This window comes from Cibotium barometz, chromosome 31 (assembly GCF_041138505.1).
Source record: "Cibotium barometz isolate CiBa-2024 chromosome 31, ASM4113850v1, whole genome shotgun sequence".
Taxonomy (NCBI): domain Eukaryota; kingdom Viridiplantae; phylum Streptophyta; class Polypodiopsida; order Cyatheales; family Cibotiaceae; genus Cibotium; species Cibotium barometz.
Window position 1 is genome coordinate 54,486,137 of NC_141076.1, and position 25,235 is coordinate 54,511,371.

General features: G+C 41.8%; 2 protein-coding genes across 3 annotated transcripts; one reads left to right on the forward strand and one right to left on the reverse strand.

Moving 5' to 3' along the window:
* Positions 1-1,708: 1,708 nt before the first annotated feature.
* Positions 1,709-2,203, reverse strand: LOC147621056 (uncharacterized). The gene is made up of 2 exons (XM_086825384.1): positions 2,039-2,203; positions 1,709-1,939 (listed from the first exon to the last, which is right to left on the reverse strand). Exons 1-2 carry the CDS (start codon positions 2,201-2,203, stop codon positions 1,709-1,711), a joined length of 396 nt encoding a protein of 131 aa, XP_086681510.1.
* Positions 2,204-20,395: 18,192 nt separating this feature from the next.
* LOC147621057 (uncharacterized) lies at positions 20,396-24,888 on the forward strand. Of its 2 annotated transcripts, none has more exons than XM_086825308.1 (6): positions 20,396-20,965; positions 21,066-21,137; positions 21,244-21,417; positions 21,508-21,909; positions 23,175-23,288; positions 23,466-24,888. In XM_086825308.1, exons 1-6 carry the CDS (start codon positions 20,591-20,593, stop codon positions 24,360-24,362), a joined length of 2,034 nt encoding a protein of 677 aa, XP_086681434.1. In that variant the 5' UTR covers positions 20,396-20,590; the 3' UTR covers positions 24,363-24,888. The 2 variants fall into 2 exon arrangements, with proteins under 2 accessions (XP_086681434.1, XP_086681433.1); XM_086825307.1 differs by having other exon boundaries at positions 20,406-20,965; positions 21,247-21,417.
* The last annotated feature ends 347 nt before the right edge of the window (positions 24,889-25,235 follow it).

Sequence of the window (25,235 nt, forward strand, 5' to 3'; positions counted from 1 at the left end):
TACTTCTTCTTTCTCATACGTCTGTTAATCTATCATGGCACCCGAAAGTGGACTGAAACGAGCAAGGAGCAGTATCTCATCTGTTGTGTTGTATAACATAAAAGATGAGAACGAAGAATGGATTCCCCAAGTATACAGGAAGTACTCTTGGGTCACTATGCAGCCAGGAAAACAAGGCCACTACCGAGTGAAGGGAAAGGCATCTGAAGACTTGGCCAAACATTGGAAAGGAAGGATCCTTGACTTTAAGATGGCACCAGGAGGGAAAACTGTCAAAGAAGTGTTGATCCAGCATGTATTCATGCAAAAAGAGATCAACGTGGGACCATTGGAAGGACTTCCAAGACACAGACCACATTGTAAGTGCTTGTGTTTTGTATTTCAATGTTACAAATAAGGTGATTGATATACATTTTTCTGCCTTGCACAGATTTGTACCCATCCAATCTTCAGGAGTGGGAGCCTGCACAATGCTTGACGGGGTTCTTGAATGTCGTACATGGTGAGGTGGGGGAACTTCAATATGAAGGTCGTGCACCAAGTGATCTCGCAAGAAGTAGAACATATTTCTATGACTCATTTTATACCTTGCCCACTCAATCGAGTCGACATGGAAAGTTGGAACGTATTCCGTTGCCCGCACTTGATAGTCCGCGGAGTGGCCATTGCTTGACACAGAAGTGATAGAGTCATACATGACCAAAATGTTTAATGATATTAAATGTGCTATGAAGCCTAGCATTGGTGCAAGAAATGTGCACTTAAGTTTGTTTGTTCCAATTGCATGCTTTGTTCATTTATTTTCTGATTGTAAACAATTGAGAAAAACTAGAACAACTTTTGTGTGCAAAGATGTAGATGAAGCCTGGCTTGATCATTTGTTTGACAAAGGTTGGAGAGTGAAATCATCAAAGGGAGATGATTTGATCGAATGTCGATTGAACACCTCCGACATTGCATTTCGGTGAGTGTTAAAACATTAAAATGTATTTTTGTGAAACAGTTACAACGCTTATTTGATTATACTCGGAAAATTATCCTAATGATATTTTGGAATCAGATACTATATTGCCAGGCAACATCTGTGCATGTCATTTACTTATAGAAGGTGGCGATGGATCAACAACAACTGGGAAAGCATGGACCAAGATACAAGGGATGGCAGCCACTCTTGCTTGATAGATATAGTTATGATTCGACAGGGTCACCCATCTTTGACATTGGAAGTGGAAGAGAATTGGACTCTCGAATATGTTAGGAAGGAATTAGAAGTAGCTATTCAGAATCCTCCAGATCAATTTTGCTTCAAGCTCGATGGTCGGAAGCTAAGTAAAAGAAGAGAGCATCAGATCATTTGTAAAGATGTTGCAGCCCCACATGAATTGGAGGCACTAGAAGATATATGATGTGACCATGTATACGGTGACAATGTATTTTCCATATGCAATAAACTTATCTATTCAGAACATTGCTTTTGTAATGCTTTACTGTTTAAAACAATGTAATGAAGGCAAGAATTTCCCAATTGAATTTTTATGTACACAAAAAAAGGCTTAAAGTAAGAAAGCAAGCAGTGAAGGAACACAGTAGCAAATTTGATCCTCTGATTTTCAAATGATAAGTGTATTTACATTTGATGTTCTCTCTCCAATACATGTATAGCTGCATATTTACAAACGTACATTTGTTGGAAGAAGGAAAAAACTATTTATTGCTGGAACCCATAGGTATCGGCTTCAGGATGGAGCCAGGGCTCTTCTCCCAAGTATGGAGCCCATGTAAGAGGCTCAGGGGGGCCTATCCCCCCTCGTGGACTGGGCGGGATGAAGTCCACTGGCCCGTTTGGAGGCATAACTTCAGCGACCTCGATCAATTTCGCAATCGTTTCCTCCCTAAACGTTTGGACGTCTAGGTCCACGTAGCGAGACATTGATGGAAACTGCCATCACAATTCATCAAGGCATAAATAAGATCAACATGACAATATATAAGAAGATAAACAAGAGCACAAATGCGTATGGAAGCTGAAAATGCTTACATCCTCTGAAGGGAGCTGAAAAATGCTTCGTAGCAGCAACATTGCATTAAGTGCAACCCTCCACCCACAGCTGTAGCCATCTTCTTGTTTGGGGACACTAACCCTTCGGATGGTCGATCGATCCAGGGTGTCGATGTCCATGCTGAGGCTCTCGTAAGCTGCCATTAGTTTCCTGACTCCACTGTAAACAGAGACCAATCATTATCCTGATCAATCCGGACTTCTAACTCAAACAATAATATGTATCTTAATGATTTTTACTTACAGCAAAACATTTCCATGGACACCAGATGTCGAATTTGCAAGTTAAATGACATTTTCTTGCACGTCGACTAGTAGAAGACTCCAATGGGAACTGCACAATAGAATTCTATTAGTTTCAATCCAAAGGAAGCACTATATAACTCGTGTACGGTGATTCCTATAAACATCATGCGATAGAGAGAGAGAGAGAGAGAGAGAGAGAGAGAGAGAGAGAGAGAGAGAGAGAGAGAGAGAGAGAGAGACAAACTCACTTTTCATGATATGCCAAAAAAAATACTCGGGCATCGTCCAGCTAGACCTCCCGAAACCAGTTCAGCACATCGAGGTACGGAACTGACTCTACTAGCAACAGTGTTGAGACCAGTGAATCAATCTGGAACACTCGTTGCTGTACATCCTCGGGCAATAGCAAAATAACAAAACTTCACAAGGAAATATATCAAGAGTGAGGCATCAACTTTAAGAGCCAAGAATGAAAAATTGTGGGAGGACAGAGAAAAGAGTATACCTTAAAACACATCTGAGCACTTTGTCGTTGACTTCAGTTTTGGGATCAAACAAAATGTTGATTTCTTCAGCATGAATCGGGAAATAACATCTATGCCCTCTAATATTAAAGGGTACATAGAACTCCGGCAACAAAAATTGAAGCGCCTCCCGATTCATGGCGTGGAGTGCGCGAACATTTTCCCTTTTTGTTTGCAATGCAAGCATTGCAGCTTGATGTTCCCTTTAAGCGCTTGTCATTAAATTTGCCCGAGTCTGATGCTCATGATCTGGACCTCCCTCGGTCACCTCTTCAATTCTCACTTTTTGTACAGGCCGGACATCCAAAATTTGTAACATTCGTTCATCAGTAAACGTAACTGGTCTAAGTGACTTATCGTATCTGAAACGAAGGGCTATTAGGCTGAAAAAATCTTTGTTCATTACTGTCACCCTGTGTGCGTGGGCAGCAAGAACATAACTATCCAAAAAAAATTCGATCATCCAATCTTCTGTGGCCTCTTGCAAGCAAAACAAGGCCGATGCCTTCCACCTAAACAAAATTCCATTCTGCTCACAAATTCTCCTGGCAAGCCTCTGGAAAGGCAATCTGGGAATAGCAGCTGTCGGGTGCTTCATAAACTTTTTGATTTCTCGCAGGGCTGTCGAATGCTCTGCGAAACGCCTGAGTCTAGGCTACGTTTTGGACAATCGGGAAGGACTGCTTGATTTTCTTGATCTTGAGGCTTTCAGAACGCCCATCTTCTTCCCAGTAGATGAGGGAGCTGCATTGTCAATGGGTCTAGCTGTATGCCTTACACAAGCCATCTGAAAACGCAAGAAAAAGCAGAAAACTTTGCTATTCAGTAGCACACGATTAACAATTCACCATAAAGCGAGAGAGGGGGGCCAAGTAAGCAATATGCACTTCCTCGCGTTATGGTGAATCCATTCACCATAACGAGAGATGAAGGTCCACAGAAACACAATAATCCTTCTCGCATTATGGTGAATTCATTGACAACAATAAGAGGCGGATTATCGTGCATTCTTTGAGCTTCGATCTTGCGTTACAGTGATTTGATTCACTATAACGCGAGACTAAGAGCCAGTCAAATCAAAACAATCCTCCTCGCGTTATAGTGAATCGATCTACTACAACGGGAGGAGGGTTCTCCCGAATCTCTTACCATTCCGTCTTGCAGTTTGGTGAGTCGATTCACCATAACACATAGAGCAGTATTGAGATTCTAATGACTCGTCGTCTGCTTTACGGTGAATCGAATCACCATGACGGAGGGCAAACAGTCGAAGAGAAAACAATGGCAGGGGGCAAACAGTCGAAGGAAAAACAAATTAAATCAAGTATTATACAAGAAACACAAAACAATCAAGTAATACACTTTCATCACATTCTATGAGTGGGAATGGATGGAGACTGTCGTGTAGGAGGTGATTTAATTGACACCAATAAGAGGTGGATTATCGTGAATCCTTTGCCCCTTGGTCATGCGTTATGGTGAATTCACCATAACGCGAGTCTAAGGGCCAGTCAAAGCAAAACAATCCTCCTCGCGTTATAGTGAATCGATTTTCGCGAATCTCTTACGTTTGCCTTCTGCCATGGTGATTCGATCCACCATAAGACATGGAGCTTATTGAGATTCTAATGGCCCGTCGTGTGCTTTAAGGTGAATCGAATCACCACGGCAGAAGGCAAACAGTCGAAGAAGAAACAATGGCACAGGGCAAACAGTCGAAGAAAAAACAAAACAAACAAGCAATATACAAGAAACTTACAAAACAATCAAGTATTATACAAAAACTTACATTTCTTGCGTGAATGGATGGAGACTGTCGTGCAGGAGTTGGAAAGTCGGTTCAGTACTGTGGCGGTAGTCGGAAGTCACCTGGAGGCAAGCAGGAGGACGGACAAGGCAAAATCGATAAGAGGACGAAAAGGTGGCGTGATTAATGGCTTTGATTAGTCTTTAGAGCGAGCACACGTGCTGGCGGGCTGCCAGGGCGACTAGGCGGCGCTGACGTGTCGTATAGCATTAAAAAGGGCTTTGATTAAACTTTATAGCTTGTACACGTGCTAGGTACACGGCGGGATGCCACGTGGCATTCATGTATTGGCGGGTGAAAACGCGGCGCTGACGTGTCGCGTAGCATTAAAAACGGATTTTCTAGGATACTCATCTCATTTATTGCCTCTCTTGGAGTTCGTATTCTCATTTATCTCCCCACCAACGGCCTTTATCTCCATCAACGACTGACTATCTCCTCCAACCCTCCTTCATCAATCATCCTCCTGTATCCAACGTCAAAGACAAACCTCCAACCTCCTTCATCTCCATTTCCTGCGACGATTGTATACAATTCGTTTTCCTGGTATTTTTATCTCCTTTGTGCTTTTTTCTTCTTTTGTTATTTCGTTGTTTTGGTTTCAGTCGTGGAGAAATTCTTGCTTTGTCTTTTCATCGCGTTAAGGTGAATTGAAAACCTATGACTCCTCGCCTTATGGTGAATTGACTGCGAAGAAGTGTATTTTAATTCGTTTGACACCTCCTCTCTCAGTATGGGTACTGGAGAACTATCTTTATTTTTAATTCACCATAACGTTAGAGGCGTTGCCAAAGGATGATAAAGTCGTCATATTGCGGTGAATCAATTCACCATAACGCGAGCGAAGGTCCCATAGGAAGCACAATACTCCTCCTCGCATTATGGTGAATCGATTCACCATAACGCGAGAAGAGGTCCTTGACTTAGCTGCAATTTTATTTGCGTTAGGGAAAATAGATTCACTACAACGCGAGGAGGAATACCTGGATTCCTCTGGCATCTCCTCTCGCGTTATGTTGAATCCATTTACACCACACAGAGATTTGTTGTTTAAGATCGACTGTCTCTTGATTCATTGCCTGAACTAATATTTTCCATGTCTTTTCTACAGACTTGAATTCAGCCATGGCGCAAGTTCAAGTCGAATTTGATGTGGACGAAGAGATCAAAGAAACACCTGCAACTCTATTATATGACTTCCTCTACAAATGTCGACATCTAGCGATTTTTCTCTGGAGGATACATTGTCTAGCCATCATGGATACTTCGAAGAGGCAAAGCAAGAGTTTGACGAGCTCACAAATGAAGAACCAATGATGATTGATGGGAAAAGTCACATTCATTTTAATCTCAAGGTGTCGCCGGAGAAGAAGCAGAGGTTAAACAGGGATTGGCACAAGGTGCCATGTGATAAGAAGAGAGCCTTGCTATGCCCTTTTCACAAAAGAAAGTGCCGCTTGATGGAATACTCCTACGCCTTCTTATGCTTCTTGCACATGAACGTGCAATTAACAGATGAAGAATGTACAGAGCCGCCTGCAAAAAATGAAAGTGAAGACACGATTTCTCGTCAGGCAAGTCCCACCGTTGAGGATGCTGCTGAAGAGGAGGACACTCCTCATGTCATTGAGGAGTTCAATGTTGAAGAAGAGAGGAAGCTCAGTTCGGTGGTTGATATTGAGGCAGTTAGAGAACAAAACAGTGATGTAGGTCAGCTTGTTATTGAATCAGATGACTCCTCCCCCATTCCAACGCCATTACTCCCCTCCTACCAAGTAGGAGATTCAGAGTATATATTGCTGACAGACATACAATGTGTATTTAACTTAAGGGAGGATCATTGCATAGCTTTCATAGCCCAGAATCTGGAGGTCGATGACAATTTTGTAGATGATGATGGGATAGACAAGTATCTACTAGTAGATAGCCATGTGAAAGACACCGAGTTCCTTTTTGCTGCAGCAACACTAAATATGATCTATGCTGATGCCCTTAGATATGAAGCAAAAGATGCCACAGAGGAAGAGCTACAAGAAGCAAGGGACAGACTGAATATCACCAACATGGGAGGGTGTAGGGATGTGCCAAATAAGTCAGCGAAAACCGTTCCTAGTTCGAGCACTAATTTATGGCAAGACGCCTTGCTTGAAGCAGATGAGAACCAAGAGGTTAGTTTTTTTTTGTTGTGGATTTGGCTTTATCAACTTTGTCCTGAAATGTTTGGTGATGTTGTTTCTGGCTAATGCTCCTTTATTTTTTCAGTTGGAAATATATGAAGACACATTCCTCAAACGTGCTTCAGGCAAGCGTATGGCGGGATTGGGCCACGATTCGACACTAGGAACATATATACACCGCCTAAAATTCCCTCAAATTGTGATATTTCACGCTAGCTACTCCAAGGACAATGCCAGTTTTCCTCTGATGGCGATAAAGACTTTATCCAGGTATTTAGGTGGCTATCACTTAAGGCTGAATGCAAACAAGGCAATACTTCTGGAGCGGCAAGCAGCTGTTCGAATTTTTGGAGAGGGACCTGGAGTATATTCGTTAAGATGTAAATATTATTTAACATATGCTGCTTACGGGTTGGCATGTGGAATCACTGATCCTAATCTGTTGAGTGATTGCGGGAAGAAGCATCTTCTTAGAACAGCAAGGCCAAAGGTCCCTGTTGTGCCACTGATAGAGGATGAAGAAGATGATGCAGAAACGTCAACAAAAAAGGCTCGGCTGGGGGAAGTCTCTGTTCCAGATTAACAAATTTAGATTGTTCCAGTTGTTGGAATTAGGGTTGCAGGAATGCACACACAACTTCAAGAAGATGAGGAAGCTTGAGCACAACACAGTAGTGTATTATGAGTGCCAAAAATGAAAGATAACAAGCCCTAGAAGATAATGGGCGTATATACAATGCACGGGGGAAAAAACCTCCTAGTGAGGGAAAAAGTGCCCCGGCGGTCCTAAGTGTGTTCACACACATCACTACTATAATATGGTAACAAATCCCCCCTGGAGTGATGCGGTGAACAAGAGCTAGCACTCATGTATAGGGAAGTGTCTAGCTATGTGGACGAATCCACAAAAGGGAGTAAGCCCAAAGCTTTGCGAAAAGCTTCGAACTTCTCACGAGGCAGAGCCTTTGTGAAAAGGTCTGCAAGGTTATCCTGTGTTGGCACATAAGCCAAACTGATCTCTCCTGCAGAGAGTCTCTCCCTGACATAATGGTAGTGCACCTCAATGTGCTTCGTACGAGCATGGAACACTGGGTTCCGCGCAACTGCCAATGCGCTCTGACTGTCAGTGAAGATGGTGGTGGCAGATGGCTGCCCAACACCCAAATCAGCCATAAGGCGTCTGAGCCACACACACTCAACCGTAGCTGTGAAAGCTGCCCTGTACTCAGCTTCACAACTAGAAGTGGCCACAGTAGGCTGCTTCTTGCTCAACCATGATATGCATGAGCTTCCAAGCATGAAGCAAAAACCACTCGTGGACACGCGTGTGTCATAACAACCAGCCCAGTCAGAATCTGAAAAAACATGTAAATCTGGCGGCAATGATCCCCCCTTGGGATAAAACAACCCAAGATGCCGAGTACCACTCAAATAGCGAAAGATACGCTTCACTGTCTGCCAATGCTTAATGCCTGGGCTATGCATAAATCTGCTCACCTGTGAGACTGCAAACTGAATGTCTGGCCTCGTAATGCATACATAAATGAGGCAACCAACAGCTGTCTGATAGAGTGTGACATCAAAGTGATCTCCAGCATCATGAAGACTCAACTTCAAACCTGTCTCCATTGGAGTAGCAATAGGCTTGCAGTCTTCAAGGCCAAATCTCCGCAACAATGTTTCAATATACTTTGTCTGACACAAAGCAATACCTCCATCACACTGCTTAAATTGTATCCCCAAATAATGATGCAAATGCCCCAAATCTGACATCTCAAAAGAGGCATTCAAATCAGCCTTAAAATCAGCAATATGACTCTCATTTGGTCCTGTGAGCAGCATGTCATCGACATAGAGAGCAATGATTAGATGTACACCATCCACACGTTTAACATACAAAGTGCTTTCTGTTGGACTATTCTGAAACCCATGTGCAGTCAAATATGCATGTATTTTTTCATACCAAGCTCGTGGAGCTTGCTTTAAACCATATAAAGCCTTTTTTAACCTGCACACTTTGTTTTCCTGCCCTCTTTGAACAAAACCACGAGGCTACGATACATACACCTCCTCATGCAAATCTCCATTTAAGAACGCAGTCTTTATGTCCAGCTGATGTACATTCCAACCATTATGAGCTGCTAATGCACAGATGCTACGAACAGTGGTCATACGACATGTGGGAGCAAAAGTCTCATCAAAATCAATGCCCTTCTCTTGAGCATAACCTTTTGCAACAAGCCTAGCCTTATGGCGATCCACTGTGCCATCAGGCTTACGCTTCAATTTGTATACCCACTTAGTGCCAATGGCCTTCTTGCCAGGGGGCAAGTCACATAAAGACCATGTACTATTCTTCATAATAGCATCGTATTCTGCTTGCATAGCAGCCATCCAATTTTCTGAACTTTGTGCCTCATCAAATGAAACAGGCTCACTTTCATCGCACATACTAGAAACAGCCAATGCATAATAATCTGACGCATAAGAGGCACCATGAGAGCCAGAACGAGTGCGACTAGACAAAGGGGCATCCAACTTGCTGTCACGCAAAGTCTGCACCAGCCATCTAGGCATGTTCCTAGAGCCCTCAATCTCTTGTCTCTCATCCTCAAGTGCATCATGCACATCTGCATCAGATATAGGCTGATCTGTGCCATCATTTAAAACCTGCATAGGCTGAAAAACTGCCTCATGAGGTATTGCACTTGACTGTGCACCACTGAAAAGAGGCAACAATGTATCATAGACATCACGTGAGCTGATATCTGTCTCCTTAGTACATGAAACCAAGGGCTGAACTGCATCTTCCACAAATACAACATCACGGCTAACCAAAATGCGCTTTGTCTGTGGATGATACAAACGATAGCCTTTGCTCTCAGCACTATATCCAACAAAAATACATTTGACAGCTTTGTCATCCAATTTTCTGCGATGTTGCACAGGCACTAATGCATATGCCAGGCAACCAAAAACACGTAAATGGCCAACAGATGGCTTGCGGCTATGCCAAGCCTCATATGGAGTGACAACCTGTAATGCTTTGGTGGGACACCTGTTTAGTACATAAGTGGCACACATGACAGCCTCAAGCCAAAAACCATGTGGTAGACTTTGACTCTTAACCATACATCTTGCCATTTCCATGAGAGACCTGTTTTTTCTCTCAGCCACACCATTTTGCTGTGGTGTATACGGCACTGTACATTGGTGTTTTATCCCACGCTCAGCCAGAAATGCATTAAATTTTGAAGACATATACTCCCCCCCTCGATCTGAACGGAGGGTGCCCATCTTACTTTCTGACACATTTTCAGCCATAACCAAAAACTGTTTGAAGCACAAAAACACTTCGGACTTTGCCTTCAAAGGATATACCCATGCATGCCTGGTAAAATCATCAATGAAAGTCACGAAGTAAAGGTAGTTTCCAAATGATGGAGTTTGCATGGGACCACAAACATCACTGTGAACAAGCTGCAATCTGCGTTCAGCTCTCACTGATCCATCTTTGGGAAAGGAAGCACGCTGCATTTTACCCAATATGCAGCCCTCACAAACATGCTTGACAGGTGCCTCAAGCTTAGGCAAAGAAGACACCATTTCAGATTTCTGCAGGCGCAGCAAACTTGCAAAATTCAGATGACCAAAACGTGCATGCCACAGTTTTGCATTTGAAATAGCCTGCGTATCCATAATAGCACATGCTGAATCCTCTACACATTTGCCATCCATATTGAGCTTATACAGCCCTCGACATAGTGAACCAGATGCTACAATGATGTCACCACAAGAGAGATCATGAACAGTACATCTGTCATCCACAAATTTTACAACCAAACCTGTTTTGGCAAATGTGGAGACTGACAGCAGATTCTTTTTGATCCCTGGCACATACAATGCATCAAAAAGTGTAAAGGTGTTGCAATTTGCAACATTCAGCACAATCTGTCCAACTCCTTTAACGGGATAAGAGGAGTTATTGGCACAAGTGACAGTATTCCCTGTGGGAGCAGACTCAAGGAAAGTGAATAAACTGCGCTGCGAGGTGATATGCTTAGTGGCACCACTGTCAAAGTACCATACATCTGAATCTACTGCAGACATACATGTGTCATGCAAAGATGGGTCATAACTGCACTGCGCATTGAATGCCCATTCTGTATCTTGAACAACATTAGCAGATTCATTGTTAGAAGGAGAGGCATCTGCAACAGCCATACCAGCCTCTTTCTTCTTAGCCTCTTTCGCAGCCAGCTTAGGACACGCTTTGATGACATGATCATTTCCCTTACAGTACTTGCAAAATGTCTTCTGTTTGTCACCCTTCTTCTCATCTTTGTCTTCCTTCTTTGGTTGCGCAGCATTTGCAGATTTCTGCTTACTAGAAGAAAAGCCAGCTTTACCTTTCCCGCTTCTCTGACTAGCAACGAAAGCTTGATCTGCGACACGCATAATATTCCTGTTTTGCCTTGACTGGTCTTCTTGCAGCAAAACAGAAACTAACTCCTCAAATGATAAGGCATTGGGATTGCCTTTCATCATCAAGCGAAGAGTGGAAGCAAAACCCTGATAAGAATCTGGTAGACCATTCAAAACAGTCTGCACAAGTGAACTGTCTGACAGGATTTCATCTGCAGAAATGAGCTGCTCTTTGAAATCCTTGATCTTTGTCAAAAAGCTATCCATAGAATCACCTTCGTTCATATGCTCACTCTCCAACTGTTTTCGGAGGTAAGCAACACGAGCCTCATTTCTTGCCTGATACAATGTGGCAAGTACATCCCAAGCATCCTTAGAAGTCCTGCAGGAGCGAATATGTGGGATAATGGTACGTTTGACAGACAGCGCAATCAAGGCATGAGCCTGCGCATCTCTACCATCCCAACGAATCTGCTCTGCTGAAAGTGGTGGTTCTCGAACAGCTGCTACAGCACTTGTGCCTGCACCATCATCAACAGTACCTGTTTCTGATGTGTTTGCAGCATTCCCAGCCACAATAGGACGTGCATCAATACCCTGCACAATGTTCCATAACCCCTTTGCTACCAATACATGTCGCATCATATATGCCCACAATGGATAGTTGGTGCCATCCAACTTATCCTCAGCAGCCAACATGCGGAATACATCATTGTTGTCAGCCATGGCCAATGACTGTACTACTAGATGTAAATGCTGTCTGTAAGAGGTAAACCTGTATAAAATCGACCTGTGCTATGTAGCACAGCCCAAAACAGACGAATGGGCACCTGTCCTGCAGATTTTAATCCTGACAGAAAATCTGCACAGTAGGACGATTTTGCCTGCGCAGTACTTGGAATGCAAAAACGGAGGGCGAAATGACTTCAGATCAAAATTCTGAAATGAACAAGCCCTACGGGTTCTCCCACGGCATATACTAACCTGCAGACGCTCGTGAAACCTCGTCGCAATCGGAGGAGATGAAGCGGCAGGTGCCGGTGATGCTGCCCGGGAGGAGGAAGCCTGCTCTGATACCAATTGTTGGAATTAGGGTTGCAGGAATGCACACACAACTTCAAGAAGATGAGGAAGCTTGAGCACAACACAGTAGTGTATTATGAGTGCCAAAAATGAAAGATAACAAGCCCTAGAAGATAATGGGCGTATATACAATGCACGGGGGGAAAAACCTCCTAGTGAGGGAAAAAGTGCCCCGGCGGTCCTAAGTGTGTTCACACACATCACTACTATAATATGGTAACACCAGTTGCTAAGAAGTTTCGTCATATTTCTCAATACTCTTCTTGTTTACCATTACAAACTATGAAATGTATATATATTGGAAACATTTATATGGGACATAGATGAAAGCTCTTGTTCTTTTAAAATCTTTCACAGTTACATCATTGTTTTACAATATATATTTCAATGATCAATTTTCTTCCACACTCTGCCCTGTCTTTGTCGTTGTCTTAGCCATTCAGCATGATTCTGCTTTCCCTGTGAGGAGACATATATTGAACGTCTCCGTTCAGCCTGAACCTTTCTTATTGCACATGACACAGCTGATTCAGCATGTTTGATCTTCACACGAGCCCTCACTTGAATCCGCCTATACCACCACTGACATAGTTGCTTCATGGGATTACTTAAATTCTTTATTCCTCCTCCATGTTGAGTGGCCCTTTGATAGGCACAACATGCTTGCCAATGAGATCTTTCCATGCCTTGGGTAGACCAAATCCCAAGGCTTCCAAACTCTTCCGCAAAAAAGGTTCCATGTGCATGCAAAATGTGCTACAAATGCTCAACAACAACAAGACATTTAGTATCGTACAATATTTTTTGAACAACAAAAAATACTCAAAGCTGTAGGTTTTCAAGTAATTACCATGTATTGTGTCAAGTTTGTCGCACCCCATGCCTTTTCATAGCTAGTGTAGAACTCTGTCACAACTGCCTCAAATTTCTCAACATCCCCATCTTCAAACCTTGCTTTTTGCAACAAAGGTGCTAGGCGATCAAGTGCCAACCACGCTTTGGCCTTTGCCACCCTTGCTTGTCCTGAAGAGCCTCGGTCAGGTACAGCTGCATGAAGCTTCCTCCACACCTCAAAATCTGTACCCAGATGACCTCTCTGGGTATGATTAGATAAGAACTTTCTGGCTTTTGCACCTCTAAAACATGGTTTGCTAGGAACATTTCCGGTCTTCCCTGATCTTCTCAAGTCCTTCTCAATCTTCACTTGACCACAATGTAAACCTGTATCTGAAAGCACTTGCTCTATTTTTTTAATAGTTCTTTCACTCTCTACTGCTGGTTTCATATTCCATGAAAATTCGATGTACATGTAGACTAGTTTCTCAATTATTCTAACCAGCGCATGCAAAACACAAATATGAACTCTGATCAAAGGGATAGGAAGAATTGGATCCCAAGTAGGATCCACTCCTGGAGCATCACGATTTGGGGGTTCACGCCTATTACTGATTGCATTTGGGCATTTCCATTCTCTCTCTTTTCCTCCTTTGGAGACACCTCGTTCGGTCATACAATACAGGCAAGGATACTTGGCCATTGCTCCTTGGGAAATACCAAACATGCATTTCAAGGTTTTAAGATCTGTAGCCAGGTGCCATTCAACCTCATATTCACCATATCCTTCTACATAAAGCTTTTCGCCATTCGACTGCTGCTGGATAGTGGAAGGAAGCTCAGTCTGGTTGAAGTACCACTTCAGAATTTCATGGGTCTCTGTTGGAACCTGTTAACAACAACTGTTAGATTGTCTACAACATCATAACAAGAGGATAGCAACATAATATTCTTTATTTAAAAATGGATAGCACGTCACCTCAAATGCAGCCAGCCACCAAATCTCATTTTCGGATTGTACACTAAAGTGCTTCTCATCAGCATTACTGATACTTGCATCCAAAGCTCTATTCATTAAAGTAATGCTAACCCTTTCCAGCTTCTGTCCTTTGATCACCTCACTCTCATCAAGTTTCAAAACAAATTTCAGCCTTCCATTGCACTCATGTACACTGATGTCATAAAATTTCACCATAGCCATTTGTAATTTCCGAACATCCATGATGAAATTGTTGAACTCTGTAAGCTCTATAATTTTCTGTTCCCCGCTCTTTTTAGTCACTGTCAATGTGCTAGACACGTGACAAGGCTCTCCAACAAGTTCGACCATTCCCAAGTTGAGAATATTTCGAGCTTTGTTTACGTGAAATGGTTTTGGAATGGGAATTACTGTTTTTTTTCCAAGCTTGCAATTGAAACCCTCTTTTACTTTATTAAACAACATCCTGTAAGACTTTGTGCTTATACCAGCCATGTCACATATACCTTGTGCATCTGCAGGCGTGAATGCTTCACTCACCTCCTGCAAGGATTGCTTTGCTATGTCTGATCGAAGTCTTGCAAACTTAGGATGCTGTATTGCTGACTCCACGATGTCTTTTGTCAGAACTTTGCCAAATATATCAGAACCTTGCTCTTTTGGACCCACAACATCTGTGACCATCCTGAAGCAACAACGATAGCTATTTCAGTCCACCATTCATCTAACTATACCACCCCCACACCCAATCCCCCATCTCCAAGAAAGGAACTAAAGATGAAAATGAAAGTGAGTGCTCAAAGAAATTTAAGCTCAAAGAAATTATAGATCCCAATACCTGCAAGCTTTTACACGACGCTTCCATTGGCCACCTCCAACATTGAGTTCTTCCAATGGTTTGATCTGTCTCTTGCGTAATCGAGCACCTAATGGCGTGTCTTTCAAATATTGCAATTTTCTGTTGAACTTTTCAAGTTGTTTTCGAAGGTGTGCATTCTCACTCTCCAATGTGAAATTGTTGATTTCTCGAACTGCCAAAATTTCATTCTTCTCCTTAATAGTGTCCTGCATCTTACAAATAGTCTGCTGCAAATGATCAAACTCTTTTTGTAACCCAGCACAAACTTTTGCCTTGTCCTCGTTTGAAGCTTGCAAAGCTGTTGTGATCGATGCCAAGTAAAAATTCGCACCTTCAAGCATTTTTATCCTGGCATCTCTATCACTCAAATGTCTTTCAAAGATACTTTGACATTGGCCAAACAGTCTTTTGCAATACCCAAGCAATCCATTTTCACCCTCACACACAAACTTGAAGAAACTTGTCAACCCAAAGAATGATGGAGATTGAGAGGAGGTTGGATCTGGTGGGTAAATACTACCATCCAACCAAAGGTCCATATTTTTCTTTCCTTCATTTCGAAGCTCAGTAATGCGGGCTTCGCATGCTGGCCTAGACCAGTTTCTCTTACAGCAGGGAGCATAATCGGGTTCTACTTGGAAGTGGATGCCCATCTTTTTCCTCTTTTGCTGCACAGGTTCCATTGCATTGTTCTGTGCTTTAACAACACCAAAAAGCATAATGAACTCACACTTTAACCAAAAAAAAACCCAAAGATATTACACTTATCTCCTGTGAAGAAGATTGCTTCATTAAAACCAAAAGACAACATCACTAAATAATACCTCCTTGTCCATCAAACAAACTTGTTGGTATCCTGGATGAACCAAAATGTACAGAGTACTTGTAAGCACAACCCTCACTTGAAAAAGGTAAGAAATGGGATTGTTATTCATGCACAAGCAGGTACGGCGCATGAAGAACAAATACTTTTCCATCCTTTTTCAAAACTTGCCTCCTTGAGAAGAAGAGAAAATCAAAAACCTCCCGCTCAAAAAAACTCGGATTTGGAGTGGTAGTGGTTGTGCAATCGGGAAGACAATGAGGGAGACAATGCAAGATGATGGGTTGCAGGGACGAAGTTCGGTTAGCAGAGTTGGATTCGTTACATTCAAAAGTGTAATGAAGAAAGAGAGTGGTGTCTTTTTTCAATAAAATAAGGCACCATAGTGGGAATAAAAAACTATACTCAAGATGCATTGTTTTGAATTAAAAAACACCCTACATGTCAGTTAATGGAATAAAGAACTCAAAAACGACGCACGTGCCCTCCAATATTATATGTGGATTTATTGGCTTGCTTTGTCCACATCACCATCCCAAGGGATCTCTTACAAGGCCCCTTTTTGAGTCCAAATTTTCCCTAATGCCAAGTGGGCAGAGGTGAGAGCCTCTAAAAAACCTGATGCTCAAACTACGGCCAAGTTCTTGTATGAACAGATCATCTCCAAATTTGGATGCCCACTAGAATTAATTAGTGACCGGGGTTCACATTTCATCAATGAGGTAATTAGATGCCCACTAGAATTAGTCAATGATTGGGGTTTACATTTCATCAATAAGGTGATTAAATAATTACTCACAAGATTCCTTGTAAAATCCATAGGAAATCATCACCTTATTATCCACATGCAAATGGACAAGCTGAGAGCACTAATAAGATTTTATGTGTTATCTTGACCAAGACCTTAGAAGCCAGTCGAACGGATTGGGAACACAAGCTAACTGCAGCACTATGGGCTTATCGTACGTCGTATAAGGTAGCGATGAGATACACTCCCTTTCGTCCAGCTTATGGCATTGATGTGGTAATGCCTATGGAATTCTTAGTTCCAAGCTTGCGTATTGCGATACAAGAAAGGCTTACAGAAAATGTGTTAACCGAGAGGTTGATAACTTAGAAAAATTCAATGAAACCAGGTTTATTTCATCGCATGGGCTTATGGTCAAGAAATTATGGAGAAAACGTTGGTTTGACCATAACCTAAAACACAAAGAACTTGAAAAGGGTGATCTTGTCCTCATGTATGGTGTTGGAAGCACCAAGAAAAAGAAATTGAAATACAGAGGATCAGGATCTTTTAGAGTGTCTAAGATCACCCCTCAAGGGTCAGTCCGAATCGAAACCATCGATGGGGTAGAAATGGAGGGGTATATCAACGGAAGTAAGAAAAAAAATATTATGGACCCTGACCCAAGAAATGCTCACACAAGAGCATCTTCTAAAACAAAAGAAAGAGCTAGCAAAAGAAAAAATCAGACACGCTCAGGAGGAAACCAAAGCAAGGGAAGCCAGCCTGCAACAACCGAGAGACTCCGAGGAAGAATGCTACATGTAAACATGGCTTCACACACCTTGCTTGAAAATGATGACCTGGATATTGAGCTTGCACACCTCAATGGTAGCTCTAAACAAACCCAACCTAGAGGTAACTAATGCACACGTTCGCAGTGTGCAGCTATCAATTATGCAAACAATGGGGTTTTTTAATGTTAACATCTGCATCAGAAATAATCACTTGGTTGGGAAGGTATTTGTTATGCTTGCAGGAACAATAGAAGAGGAGATGATTCTAGGATGATCTTGGATTTGCACTAGCACCTGTAACATCCAATGGGAAAGATAGACAGTACAACTCAACGATGGCAATGACACCATAACGATCCCATTATGAAGTCCCTTGAATAAGGGAAGGCATGAAATTACATACGACATGGAGCCGCCAAAGCCAAGTAAAACGAAGGAATCCATAGAACAGACGTCCTCCTCAAACCAACATCATCACTCAAGAGGACCACAACAAAAGTTCTATATGTATCCAGTACAACAACAATGGGTTCCCAAATCACAGTTTCAAGCCCAAGGATTTTTTGTTTATAGTTACATTGGTTCTTTGTGTGCGTTATAGCAATGGTTTAGGCACGCTTCTCGAGCTATCTAGTATGAGTTGTTGGTCATGGGCGGACACACAAGTAGGTGTATTCTTACTTGGGGTGTTTCATGGTGTATTTAGATCATGAAAATTAATAGAAAGAAAGGGAGTTTTACTCCTTTGTTGCATGTGCTACGTGGGGTTTTTATATAGTGGATGCATTGGGTCAATAATGCCTTTTGACATTCTAGTTTTTTTAATAAAATTTAATTTAAACTCTTTTCTCTCTTTTTTTTTGGATTTAGAAGGGGTTTTTTAAAATTTCAAAATCAAAACATATATACTTACAAAAGGGGAGTGAATAATTGTGTAAAATTATTAAATATTAAAAATAGTGGTATTTTAAATACATGTTTGCATGCACGTGCTATATGATTTTAATAAAGTCGCCCCTCCCTGCCTCCTCTCCCCAAGCTTATACCTACAAAGTTGAAGTGTTTGAATGGCATTCTTCTTCTTACCATATCAATTCTCTTAAATGATTCAAAACGCCAAACAAGTAGGCTTACTTCCAAGATGTCTCTTTCAAGGGTGCAAAACATGTTTTCTTTTTTGTTTTTTTTGGGGGGGGGGGTTAAAATGAAATAAAAAGTAAATGACATCATCATAAGCTTTTTTGTTCTTTTTGTCATTCCTATTACACTCTACATAGTTATGTAGACATAAAACACTAACTCTTATTTCTAGACATTGAAATTTTTACTCTTGATTCTAGATTTTATTAACTCAGTTTAATCTATGTGCACCACCAAAACATGCAATACTAAATGCAATAATTGCAAGGAAGTGGCAAATGTAGACATTTGCTTCATGCAAACTTTATTAATTGTGTGAGCAATTGCTTCTATTGTATGAGCAATTGAAGGTTTTGTTTTTGGAATTTATTAAGTTTTAGTCTATATCCATGGTGCATAATTGGTTACAACTTGGGAAAGAATCAAATGAGAGAAGACAAAAACACTTAAAAATCTTGTGGTTGATAGCTCAACAATGGTGAATTGCAATAGGATGCAAAGTTTCAACCATGTCAACTTGTGTCTTGGGTGGAAATTGGTCCTTTATGTTGCTACTTTTCCATGAAAGTAGATGAAAAAGGTCAAGGATGTTGGTACTTTATGTTGTCGTTTGTCCATGAAGAAGGTGAATAAAAGGTCAAGGATGTGAACATTTTTTAATTTCCTATATTCAATTACGATACCGAATGAAGTAAAGGCTCCTTGCAACTTGTATGAATGTTTGTCAAAAGTGATTGGAATTTGAGAGGAACAGTGCCAAAAAAACAAACTCTACTTTAGTGTAATTTTCACGGCTCCTTGCAACTTGTATGAATGTTTGTCAAAAGTGATTGGAATTTGAGAGGAACAGTGCCAGAAAAAACAAACTCTCTACTTTAGTGTAATTTTCACGGCTTAAATTGAGAAAAACCGGTTGTAATCTCACATACCCTTGAATTTAAAGATTCAAATCTTGGAGGTTTTAGTTATTAAACGGATTAATCCGTGCATTTTTTAAATAAAAACTGGTTGGGCTTGAAGGCTATCCTTTTTTCCACTGGTTAGAAAAAAAAGTTCATTTCTAACACTAGGGAGGAAGCTTTCAAGAGATGTATGGGCCCAGGATTTCATGGGGCAGGGCTGAGTTTTCAAAACCAATTTTTACCCTATTGAATTTTCTTACAAGATTTTTGTTTTTGTTTTTCGAGCCAATTTTCTTACAAGAAATTGTTTCAAATGCACGTCAAAACATACACTTATATATATATATATATATATATCTCAAAATTTGACATGTGAGGGGCAAGGGGTCAAAATATTAAATGATATGCAAGACTTTGCAGGGAGGGTTGCGAGTGAGAAGTCGTCGTTGATGATGGAGACGAGAAAACTTCTTCCAGTTTTAAGGCTAGAATAATAATTGTAGCTATTATTTATTTCTTATTGTGATGAGGGGGATTTCCACGGTTTTTCGTGAGAAGTCAGGTCGTGACACGGGAACAGGTCGTTCGCATTTAAATCGATATCCTAATGTCCAATGACCGACTTCTTCTTTTACTGGTCAAAGGACGAAGACCTTCTAGAAAGAAGAAGTGGGCCAGTGGCCCCACCAATGACGACACTAGGGGGGGAAAAGGAAGGATAAAAAAACTGGTTTTGTTGACGTAGCACCGGTCGCCAGGCAGTCCTTCAAATTTGGCAACAAAATCTGATACACCGCGGAAGAACGAGGAGTTCTGTTCAGAAGTAACTACTGCCGTGTTTTTGTGTGTGTGCGCGCGTGTGTGGGGGGGAGGAGATGCAGCGCATGATCTTGGCCGGCCGCCCACCTCGTGCTCCTTCCATATGTTTTCTGCTGCGTAGCTGTCATCCGTCCTCCTCCTAATGTCGGTGGATCTAGCTTACACGTTTCATTAAGTTCTCTATCACAAGGACTTGGTTGTCATCTGTCTTGATCTCGCTCTACTGTATCAGCCTGTATAACCATATCTCTCTCTCTCTCTCTCTCCACAGCTCTCTTTTACCACAGCTAATCTCTCTCTCTCTCTCTCTCTCTCTCTCCACACCTCTCTGTGTGTGTGTACACGTTACCACAACTTTCTTAGCTCTCTCTTCCCCTCCCCCCCACCGCATGGACGGCCCCCTCCTGCTCTGCAGGCACCCCTTCCTCACCCTCAAACAATCCCGTAAATCCGAGTCCATGGACCGCTCCCCTCCAAACATCGACCTCTCCATCACGCTCCATGGCACGGACGAGCCTTCGCATGATAACCCCCCTAATCACACCTGCAGGGCTTCTGATACCCGTGATTATCTGTCCGAATCAAACCTAGACGAGCTTGACGGTGGCGCAGGTATGGAAGAGGATGAAACTCACTACGTTGCCCCTCTGATCGATCATATCGGGCGCGATTTGTCCACATCGAATTCATACAGGATGTCCACGGACTTGACCATGAGCAATGTGGAGATGGGAAATCCAATGCTTAAGAAGAAAAACCCTCTTGTAAGTGTTTCAAGTATGGAGATGCCCTTAATTGCAGATAAGGTTGCTACTTCACCTAATCTTAACATGGATTAATTAATCATTACTTATTCTCTCACAGGCAAGCTATGAGGATGGTAAAATCCTGTCACATTTCTCTCCTATCGAAGCTGGCCCTCCCGTTTGTCAGCAGGTATCCCAAACGCGCCCATCCAGTTGACAATTTTTTACTCCGCTAATTACGTTTAAGTTTTCTAGCCTCAGTAGGATTAGGTACTAATTGTTAGGTTGCCGCTCAGCAGGTGAGCGTGCTACAGGGCGAGTTAGGAAAAATGGTCGAGGAAAACCAGAAATTGAAGCTGAAGCTCGCAGAGATCACTGCCAATTACACACAATTGCGAAGGCGTTTGAAGACCTCAATGACGCAAAATCAACAATCCAGTAAAAACAATGCGTCTTTGTCTCAACCTCAGGTATAGTCAATTATATACATACTGACATAGCTAATCCAGGTCTCTAGTGTGCTTATATAAAGTTAATCGATGTTTACTGCATATGTGCAGGCCGTGCTTACTGCTGCTAACAGAAGTCCAACTCAGAGCACACTAGTTTCTGGGGGCAGCTTACATGAGAGAAATCAAGAGGTCACCGCCGAAAGCAGCTCCGAAACGACACCTGTAAACGACGAACTCTCGGCCGGAAACCAATTAGCATCTAATCGCAAACGAGATGCCGGATTAGTGGACAATGTAACAATTGATACAAGATCTACGATCAAACGTTTAAAGGCGGATCATCATCAGCAGCGGCAGACCGCCACGCCTGACCCTCCATCCAACGGTGCCGTGAATGCCGCTGTCTTCCCCCTCAAAGACGATGATCCTGCGGCTGAAAAGACCACCTCACCCGATCCAACGGTGCGAAAGGCACGCGTTTCAGTTCGAGCGAGGACAGATGCTCCCATGGTAAACTTTCCCTATCTTTCTAAATATAAAGTTTACAATATCTTTCTAAATATATATTGATGTGAAGCCCAAAAATGTAAGAGCCATTGACTTTTTATCACTGTATATTTTTGCAAGTAGAGCTCTATCTTTTCTAGAAGTTTCGCAATTTTTTTCACTTTTCCCTTCATGAGATGGGTCATCACAAAGTTTCCCCTTCATGTAATCAAACCCTAAAAAAACATTTCGATCACAAGTACTACATGTATTTAAATCTATTATCCACTAACTCAATATCATTAAGAGTATTTAGTATTCATAACCCTTTCTACAAAAGAATTGAATCCTTGATTTCATTAACTTGTCACATTTTTTATATACCTCTTATATAAATATATGATAAATTATATTTATAATACTTAGTATGTAGGTTTTTTGTTTTTCATAACTCATGTACAAATGACTTCTATGAAATTTATTCTCTCGAATTATCTATAGAATGGGTAATAATCAAAAGTAACACAAGAAAAAGTTGAAAATATTTAAAACATTGTGTAAAAATGGTAGCTCAACTCTTATCACTAAATTTTAATAGCTAGTAAGACAACAAAACTAACTGAGGCAAGCTCCAAACCTTTATGAATCTATGTTCATCAAGTATTTCATATGTTCGAATTTCTTGGAGTCAAAAGTTTCAAAACATCATTCAATCACAAATGTTTCAATACAGTAACTGATCGTAAAAAGCTACTTCAGTTCTAATGTCAAAACCATATATTATTTAATATTAATTAATATTTGCTGAAATTTTTTTTGAGTGCCCTTCCTATGGAAAGGACACTCTTTTGTGGCCTTTCAAATTGAAGGGAAATTACACCAAAATATTTAAAAAAAGTTGCTATATTTCACCAAATGCCTTAGTTTTGAAGCATAGGGGTACTTGCCAAAACAAAAATCAAAGCCTACTTAGAGTAGTGGCCTTCTTTTTTTTGCAACCCTATTTTCTAAGAGTTCTTCTCTTGAAGGTTTGAAGTGCTTTGATGCCATCCGAAGGCTACCAACAAATTTTTGCCACATGCCATTTTGCTTAGTTGTCCGTATTTTCTTTGTGAAGAAGGTTGTACTTTCATGTCATGTAATTGTATTTATGGATGATGCACAGTACGTATTTAAATATTAATGTAAGTATAAATAACCACCTTCACTTCTTCCATCTCTATGAATGAAGAGGCCCCCTGCTGAGTATATTGAGTTTTTTTTTTTGGTCCCCCTTTTTTTAATGACAGTTGAGCGATGGCTGCCAATGGAGGAAGTATGGACAGAAAATGGCTAAAGGAAATCCATGTCCTCGTGCCTACTATAGGTGCAGTATGGCACCATCATGTCCTGTTCGCAAGCAGGTGAGTTATGCCAGGACCATTGCTAATTTTTTTATTGATTGAATATTATGTATGCCGTAACTCTTTCCAATTAGGTAGGTTGAAGATGAGAGAGAGACAAAAAAAAAAGAGAATATCACTCGAGCTATGTAGTTGGTGGAATCTAATTATTAACATCTACACTACCGTATGATGCAGGTTCAAAGGGATGCCCAAGACACCTCCGTCTTGATCACCACGTACGAGGGTACTCACAACCATCCTTTGTCGCCAGCAGCTTCGGTGATGGCGTCCACCACCTCAGCTGCAGCAGCCATGCTGCTCTCCGGCTCCACAAACAGCAGTAGTGCTCAACTTGATGCAAGCTCCATGGCAGCCACCTCCACCTTCAGCAGTAATTTGGGTAATCTTACTCACGCTAATGGAGGCAGGGGCTTAATGTTTCCCTTCTCCACTTCAACGGCCACCATCTCCGCTTCGGCGCCTTTCCCAACAGTAACTCTCGACCTCACAGCGGACAATGTGCAGATCTCTACACTCCAGCAATCAACGCTCACCAATCCCTTCTGCAACGTGGAGGCAGCAGCAGCATTAATGCTACCATGTAATAATTACAACATTAACGGCAGCGCTATGCTAGGGTCAAGCAGCGGCGGAGATCAAGCTCCCGCTTTGCCCATTAGTTTATCGACGACGTCCACACTCTCCGGTTTAACTACGGTAGCAGCACCGCTAGCCCTAACTACGAGCTCTAACAACATGCACTACAACGCGGGCAACAATAATAATACTAACATCAGCAATTTGAATGACCAATACAAGCTGAAGAAGCAGCAGCAGCTGCAGGCGCAGGCAGCTAACCAACTAGGTGGCGACAAGTTGAGGTCGATCAACGATGCATGCCAGGCCAGCATGGCACAGCTCCCTGCAGCGCCTGCGCTCAACCATGCGATGCGATCCGCGGTGGAAAAATCCCGCGGCGCTCAGTCTCTCGTGGACAGCGTGAACGCTGTCACAGCCGCCATCACTGCGGACCCCACCTTCACCGCGGCCTTGGCGGTAGCGATCACGTCCATCCTTAGCCACGCCAAATGATGACGAGTGCATGCTAATTCAAATACCCATCCTTAGCCACGCCAAATGATGATGCCAATCCACATACCCACTTGGCCTGATCTATTGGAGAACACAATCTGATTCCGGGAAATATTGTCGACGCCTTACAAGCCTCATTTACATCATCCACTGCATATTCAGTTATCATTAATAATGCTGGATCATGGGCACATTGCTTGGCATGACCATCTCTATGAGGATGCTTTCCATACCACATCTCAATAGCTCTTGAGGTTTTGCTACGGTGGCTTTTACTTTCCCACGGTGAATGTAAATCTCATAGCCTCGTTCCCAATCTAAATTCCTTGTATGTAGCCTTCTTAAATCCACAAATTGATAGGGTGTTCATAGCCTCATTCCCAATCTAAATTCCTTGTATATAGCCTTCTTAAATTCACAAATTGATAGGGTGTAGCCAAGAAGAAGGCCCGAGTAAATCTTTACTCGAGGAGGAATGCCATGAAAACAAACAGAAATTTGGGAAAGAAAGATGTATTGGGAGAAATAGTTGGGTCATTAGAAAGGTACATGGTGATAATTGGTGGTTATAATAGGACGTATCTTTTATGTGGTGTATGTGAAAACTAAGCTACTGTGCAAGTGAATGTATTGTAAATGAGTGTTGGTTTTTTTATTTTAACCATACTTGAGTTACTTAGGTGAATGTTTTGTAAATAGCGTGGTTTTATTTTAACCATACTTGAGTTATTCCTTAACTCTAACAATGTCTTCTTTTTTTCCCTTTTTGTTAAAGCACGGAATTATATTAAAAAGTAAAATGAGTGCATTTACAAAATATGCTTTTTATTTAAGAAGCATAACTTTCTCCTTAGGCGAGCTCATACTTCAAAG